The sequence below is a fragment of the Triticum dicoccoides genome, chromosome 7A, assembly GCF_002162155.2.
Source record: "Triticum dicoccoides isolate Atlit2015 ecotype Zavitan chromosome 7A, WEW_v2.0, whole genome shotgun sequence".
NCBI classification, from domain to species: Eukaryota; Viridiplantae; Streptophyta; class Magnoliopsida; order Poales; family Poaceae; genus Triticum; species Triticum dicoccoides.
This window is the reverse complement of record NC_041392.1, coordinates 217,452,995-217,460,553: the sequence shown is the minus strand read 5'-3', so window position 1 is coordinate 217,460,553 and position 7,559 is coordinate 217,452,995. Positions and strand designations below refer to the sequence as shown.

Sequence of the window (7,559 nt, the reverse complement as noted above, 5' to 3'; positions counted from 1 at the left end):
CGATCAAAACGACTCAAAACGGTTTTTGACTGATCAAAATGACTCAAAACAAGGATGAAACCAGTTGTTTGACTGGAGCCAAGACTGATTTTTGTCCGGTTTGAAAAATTCGAGTTGTCCGGTTATATGAGGTTCTAAAGTAGACGGTTTTAAAGTTTAAGGTTGTTTCTTGAACTTCAGCTTTGTAATATGGACTTCTCACTTTCCTCTTTCTAGGGAAACAGTATAGTACATCGCTGAGCATTGTACGTGTACTACAAAATTGCTAGATTCAAAATAAAAATACATGGGCATTGCTTCTTGTAACAGAAGAGGATACAGTGGGTCTGGTTTGTGCTGAGTGCGTGCATCCTGTTAACACGGCTGCAAGTTTTACCTCATGCTGAAAAAAGAGTAGAGTAGTACAGTGCACCGCGCGGCCCACGGATTAGGCGAAAACAGAGTAAAGGTTATAGACACTTGTCCTCTGCATCCATTTTGTACACTATTAGTGATGATGATACTAGGCTACCAGCAGAGCTCTCAAGCTCCCATGATGATGGCGACGACGGTGAGCTAAAGCTGCTGGTCTAATCGTCCCGGCCGTGCGGCAGCATCTTGAGCGCCTGGAGGAAGGTCTTCTTGAGGCGGCCGAGGTGCGGCCGGACGTTCTGCTTGTCGAGGTAGGTGGTCTTGAGCGCGTCCCACCCCTGCTTGTGGATGGCCATGGGGTCCTTGAGCACCAGGTGGTCGCTGGGGTACTGCTCGCTCAGCGTCGTCTCGTCCAGCTGCACCACGTACTCCAGGTAGTGCACCTCCATCCCCGCCGACGGCTCCGCGAACGTGTTGCGGGCCAGCCACTCCAGCCGCCCGTACGGCACCACCTGCACCAGCACGGCGCCGGCCGGCAGGAACACCATGTTCGTCAGCCCGGCGCCGTGCACGCCCACCATCACGTCGCACGAGTTCACCAGCCGCGCGAACTTGGACGTGTCGGAGGTCGTGTCTGGGTCCCCGATGCGGACGTCGAACCCGAGGCTCCCCGCCATGTCCGCCATGGCGCGCTCGTTCATGAAGGCCCGCCCGCGTGAGGTGCGCCGGGAGATGATCAGCAGCCGGGGCCGGCGGCGGATGTCCCACCGGTCGCCGCTCGGCGTCGCCGTGGCGCGCTCCAGCCCGAACGCGCTGCGCAGCATCTTGCGGAAGTCCGCCACCGAGACGCCCGAAGGCGCCTTGGAGGGATCCACGCCCAGCTCCTTGTGGAACGTCGGCCCGACCACGGCGCTCGGGTAGCACCGGACCTCGTCGTCCGCGTCGATGTCCACCACCTCGTACCGGCTCATCTGCTGGAAGATCTGGATGTACCTGCTTATCCACCACGACTTGTAGCTGCTCACCAGGAACTGGACCTCGCCGGCGAAGCGGTGGGCCGTGATGAAGGCCGGGATGAGCACGTCCGTGTAGTCGTGGAAGGGGTTGCCGGTGAACCCGCCCGTCGAGATCACGAAGGCGGTGGCCGAGCTGTTGGACGTGCACTTGGGCGCCGCGCCGTCGCCGGAGGGGAACGGCTTCAGGGACCACTCCTTGACGTGGGACAGCGCGTACGTGTCGTGCTTCCGGCAGTAGGGCCTGGTCTTCCACTCCCGCTCCAGCGTGTCGACGTAGATGGTCTGGCTTCTCCCCAGCAGGCGCACGTCGCCGGCCGCCTCGCAGGTGTCGGAGCGCCGGCTCGTCTCGTAGCACACCGGCTTGCTGGCATCAACGGCCACCGCGGCGTCTAAGGCCTGCTCGGTCTTGGGCTGAATTTCCTCATCCTTGGGCTGAGCTTCCTCCTCCTTGTCTTCCTCCACTGCAAGAAGAAAATCCAGTTCCTGGTGAGATCTGATGCCACCACACTCTTCACCGAATTATTTGGAACAAAAATCTTCAGTGTATAGCAGGGATAGTTTAGGACGAGCTGCTGCTAAATCCGTGGATGGTTCCATTGCTTCTCCTCTCCTCTCCTCTCCTTGTCTGATTTGAGGCTGAATCTCAGCAAAAGTGGATATGATATTACCAAAAGAAACCTGCCGGTAAAGAAATGCCAAGCAGATCTAGACACCCAACCACCCGCTGCATAAAGCGAGCGGCTTCCAATCCACTCACTAATCTTTCTAGACGATAGACACGCCGTGTACGAAGGCGGATAAGTTAGCTTACCGGCTACTGCGGCGGCCTCGTCGGCCTCCGCCGTGGCAGCCGGCTTGCTCACCACCACGGGCTTCGGATCCTCCACTTTGATGGTCCCCGCAACGGCCGTATTACCTGCAGAAACGCAGCGGCACCATGAGAGCGGTCAAACGGCAGCTCTGACGCCCTCAGATTTGCTCCCACCACTGGCCATGCCTCTGCATAGCCAGGAACAAAAGAAGAAAGAGCAAAAAAGAGCAGGCGATGGCGTTACCGATTGGGGAGAACCTGGCCCGGATGAGCGAGAGCGCGACGAGGGAGCAGAGCATGAGGGCCAGGAGAGCCACATTCCCGAACCTCCTCGGCTCGCCCCTCGCGGAGCTCCGGGACTTCATCTCCTCCGGGAGTAGGAGTAGTTCTTTGTCCGGCTGCACGGGTGATGTGAGGCGCTGGGACCTCCAGAGTCTTGCTACGGAGCTCGAGCCGAGCAGCTGATGTGTAAATCAGCGGGGGGTAAAGCGGGCGGCGGAAGCGGCGGCCACCGGCAGCGAGCCCGGTGGAGGGGGGAGAAAGGGGGGGAGTGGACGGAGGAGCAGAGCAAAAGCAGCAAAGGCGCAGCTGCTCATTTGTTTGGGAATAGTAGTGTTTTGTTTGGGAGTGCTGTGGTCGGTCGGTGTGTGTCTGCCTGTGCGCCACTGGTACTACCGAGCACGACTTTTCAGGGCGCCGTAAAATAGCAGCCGCTGCTTCAGACACAGTTTTTAGTTACCCTAACTTGCTTTAATTAGAGATTGTCTTTTGGTGATAATTTTGTTGTCACCACTGTACCAGTAATCTGTTAATTCTCGAGACACGCTAGACTAGACTCTATGGCGAGACATTTGTGATCTGAGTGTCGGTGCGGTGTCAGTGCTAGTAGTAGTAGATCACTGATTGGGATGGGCCTTGCAGCGGGCAGCGGGAGTACTGTAGGGGTACATGCATGCTCTTTGGTCCCACTCAACGGCAGAATTCGTGTTAGACACAGAACTCCGAGTCCTTGTACATCGTAGTATTTCATACTCCCTTCGCATACGTTTTCTAAGGCTAGTTTTAGCCTACTATAAAACGTTTTATATTTTATTAATATAGAGGTAGTAGTACCCAGCAGATCACCAGTAAAGACATCTCCAACACCAACACTTAAACAGCCCGCATATGTTCGGACCGTGCGGTCTCAAAGTGTTGTGTCATCCAATATGGGCATGTAACCGTCCGCCGAGCGATCCGGACGCAGTTTCTCTCGTAAACATGAGACAAACTAGGGGCTTGCGGACATTCACACCACTGCCACGCTCACTTAAATGCATCACTGAGATTCCTTTTCTACAAGGTTCTCTCCTAGCCCACACTCTCTCCTCGCGCCGCTGGCCACCAGCCCGGTCGCTGCCCACTCCGGGCTCCGGCCGCCACCCCTCTCCCACCCGCCATGGGCCCGCCGCGCTTCCCCAGATCCAGCGCTTGCGATAGTCCCCACGCGCCCTCCCCTTTCCCCAGCAGTTCGTCCATGGTGCCAGATTCAATGCCAAGCCTGAGCCCCCCCTCCCGGTCCGGGATCCGCGTGTTGCGCCTCGAATCCTGCTTCGGGGCAAGGGATCTGGCTGCGCCCCATCCCCTCGAGCTATAGATCCGGAGGGCTTTCCCATTTTGGGCAGGCAGCGGCTTAAATCGATAATGGTGGTGCCTGAAGCTGTTGCCGATCTTTCCTCCCCGGTGGTGGACGGTGGCTACTGTTAATTAATCTGTGGTGGACGGTGGCCGAGCTATAATAATAATAAAAATAAAATAAAATAATAAATAATAAAAATAATTAACTTAATTAATTCTGATTAAATTAACTAACTAAGATTAATTAATCTAATGATTAATTAACCTAATTAACTACTGTTAATTAACTAACAGAGAATGACAGGAGGAGCCCACCCCCTGTTGACAGGTCAACGTTGACTGGTCAACTAGGACCCCCTGGCCCACCTGTCGGCCACTGGGTACACCTTTGTGTACACAGTGCTGGGTGCACATAGCATCTTAACCTTTATTTTTGAATTAGTAATAATTTCAAAATATTGTTTAAAACTTTGAAAATTCATATAAAATAAACCGCAACTCGGATGGAAATATTTTCTATGTGAAAGTTGCTCAGAAAAATCCAACGATTTCGAATACGCGGTCCGTTCATCTGTCACATGCCCCTAGCATGCTGAACATGGAACATTCCCCCTCCGGTCATCTGTCTGACACAGGTCCGGAACCGGGAAAACGTTCCCGGTTGAATCCCCCCTTCACCTATATCGTGTAGCCATACGTTAGGTCACTCCCGGCACAGCATTTTACCACGTTATGCTTTGTGATTCTATATTTTCTTTATAATTACTGTTTCTTCCCCCTCTTCTCTCTGGTAGACCCTGAGACCGATGCTGCCCCTACGATCGACTACGTTGACGACGACCCCTCCTTGCCAGAGCAACCAGGCAAGCCCCCCCTTTGATCATCCCGATATCGCCCATTCCATTCTCTCATGCTTGCATTAGATTTTGCTACTGTTATTGTTTGCTCCTATTTTGCTGCATAGCCTGTTTATTATAACCTACTATTGTTACCTACCTGCTTATCCTAAACTGCTTAGTATAGGTTGGTTAGAGACCCATCAGTGACCCCCTCACTTGACCCGACTGCCCCGCTGGATTATCAGAAGACCCGATCAACGGGATCAAAGACCAGGCCCCGACACCTCATGTCACATCACGCCCCTTTGTTGCTCGACTCTACAGAGTTACCATCGAGTGCCGAGGGTGGAACCTCATACATCACTCCTGATGAGATCTCTATAGAGTAGCTATTCGGTCGTGGTCATCGAGGGTGATTTCCTCCTTAACCACTTTCGATACGACTCTGTCGTGCAACCCCTTAAGTGTGAACCTCGAGGGTGGTTCCTCTTACGTTCACCTTGATGTTTACATCGAGTGGGAATCCGACAAGGGTGATTCCTCAGGTTTTCCCCCTTGGTGTTAGACACACGGTTACTATGGTTACTATGACTTTCCACTGGACCATGTTACTAAAGACGGGTTGGCCCTGAGGGGTACCCGCGCGAGCTTAATTGAGAGTGATGTGGAGTCGGGTTGACCTGGAAGGTGCCCGCGAGATACTTACGAGGCGTGGCCGAGCATTCTTAGCCCTTGCCGCAAGTACTCGAGACGGGGCGACGGGGTCACATCGATCGTGAGTCTCTGCTCGTTACCGCGCGTTCCTAATCGACTACGATTTGGATATTTGATCTGAGGGGCCTCTGGCCTGATAGCACTAACCATCACGTGGGCATAGTATGGGCGTTCTACGTCGTATACATCAGCCGAAGCTTAATACATGTCAGCGACTGAGCAGCACGCTCCGGGTTGGACTGGAAAGCACCTACCTTGTTGAAGGAGGTAGCTAGGTCTGCTCACCGGCCACGTATGCAACGTGCAGGAGTTCCCGGGGAGATGGCCCATGACCCCTGGGGGCATAGGTTTAGTCCGGCGTGCTGGCCTCTTTATTAAGCCTAGGTCGGGTTGCGGCGTATTGTTTGGCCGAGGCCGGGCATGACCCAGGAAAGTGTGTCCATCCAGAGTTAATCAAGCATGGTGGGTAAGTTGGTGCACCCCTGCAGGGAAGAAAACATCTATCGATAGCCTGTCCTACGGTAATAGACACTTGGAGTTGTATCCCGATCGATACAACTAGAACTGGATACTTGAGATGAGAAATGGTTATGAGACATGATTATGATGAATGGATAGTATGGCTCTGGGATTGCTTTCTCGTAGGGAGTCGAGAAAGGATCTCTGGCCGAGGTTGATAACACTTCTACTACTTTACTTTACTTTATGCTACTCTACTCCCTCCTGTTGCTGCAAGATGGTGGTTTCCAGAAGATGCTAGTCTTCGATAGGCTAGGCTTTCCCCTTCCCTTCTGGCATTCTGCAGTTTAGTCCACAGATACAGCCCATTTCCTTTGATACAACTGCATACTTAGTTTAGATCTGATGTAAGTCTTGCGAGTACTTTGGATGAGTACTCACGGTTGCTTTGCTACTCCTTTTTCCCCCATACCCGATTGTTGCGACCAGATGACTGATCCCAGGAGCCAGACGACGCCACTGATGACTACTACTACCCGGAGGATACCTACTACTACGTGACGGCCGCTGACGATTAGGAGTAGTTAGGAGGCTCCTAGGCAGGAGGCCTTGCCTTTTCGATCGTTGCTGCTTTTGTGCTAGCCTTCTTAAGGCAAACTTGTCTAACTTATGTCTGTACTCAGATATTGTTGCTTCCGCTGACTCTTGTGTATTCGAGCTTATGTATTCGAGCCCTCGAGGCCCCTGACTTGTAATATAAAGCTTGTATTATTTTAATTTATGTCTAGAGTTGTGTTGTGATATCTTCCCGTGAGTCCTTGATCTTGATCGTACACATTTGCGTGTATGATTAGTGTACGGTCGAATCGGAGGCGTCACAACCTATTAACCGGAGGCCCAGCCTAGAACTACTGTTTTTTTTGCCTATTTTTAGGGTTTCGAAGAAAAGGAATATCAAACGGAGTCCAAACGGAATGAAACCTTCGAGAACGTGATTTTCTCACCAAACATGATCCAGGAGACTTGGACCCTATGTCAAGACACAAAAGAGGAGGCCACAAGGTAGGGGGTCGCACCTACCCCCCCAGGTGCGCCCTCCACCCTCGTGGGTCCCTTGTTGCTCCACCTACGTACTCCTTCCTCCTATATATACCTACGTACCCCCAAATGATCAGATACGGAGCCAAAACCCTAATTCCACCGCCACAACTTTCTGTATCCACGAGATCCCATCTTGGGGCCTGTTCCAGAGCTCCGCCGGAGGGGGCATCAATCACGGAGGGCTTCTACATCATCACCATAGCCCCTCCGATGAAGTGTGAGTAGTTCACCTTAGACCTACGGGTCCATAGTTATTAGCTAGATGGCTTCTTCTCTCTTTTTGGATCTCAATACAATGTTCTCCCCCTCTCTTGTGGAGAACTATTCGATGTAATCTTCTTTTTGCGGTGTGTTTGTGGAGACCGATGAATTGTGGGTTTATGATCAAGTCTATCTATGAACAATATTTGAATCTTCTCTGAATTCTTTTATGTATGATTGGTTATCTTTGCAAGTCTCTTTGAATTATCAGTTTGGTTTGGCCTATTGGATTGATCTTTCTTGCAATAGGAGAAGTGCTTAGCTTTGGGTTCAATCTTGCTGTGTCCTTTCCCAGTGATAGTAGGTGCAGCAAGGCACGTATTGTATTTTCTCCATCAAGGATAACAAGATGGGGTTTTCATCATATTGCATGACTTTATCCCTCTACAT

The 7,559-nt window shown here is 52.1% G+C and overlaps 1 protein-coding gene across 1 annotated transcript; it reads right to left on the bottom strand.

Moving 5' to 3' along the window:
- Positions 1–270: 270 nt before the first annotated feature.
- On the bottom strand, positions 271–2,816 carry LOC119329096 (alpha-1,3-arabinosyltransferase XAT3-like). Its single transcript, XM_037602091.1, has 3 exons — positions 2,423–2,816; positions 2,179–2,283; positions 271–1,828 (listed from the first exon to the last, which is right to left on the bottom strand). Exons 1-3 carry the CDS (start codon positions 2,541–2,543, stop codon positions 570–572), a joined length of 1,485 nt encoding a protein of 494 aa, XP_037457988.1. The 5' UTR covers positions 2,544–2,816; the 3' UTR covers positions 271–569.
- Positions 2,817–7,559: the final 4,743 nt, after the last annotated feature.

What these genes read in the sequence shown, in the direction of transcription:
- LOC119329096 (XM_037602091.1), bottom strand. Translation starts at nt 2,543, where the DNA reads ATGAAGTCCCGGAGCTCCGCGAGGGGCGAGCCGAGGAGGTTCGGGAAT. An exon ending in GGCCAGGTTCTCCCCAATCG is followed by an intron (nt 2,284 to 2,422) that starts GTAACGCCATCG and finishes GCGTTTCTGCAG; the next exon opens with GTAATACGGCCGTTGCGGGG. An exon ending in CGAGGCCGCCGCAGTAGCCG is followed by an intron (nt 1,829 to 2,178) that starts GTAAGCTAACTT and finishes TTCTTCTTGCAG; the next exon opens with TGGAGGAAGACAAGGAGGAG.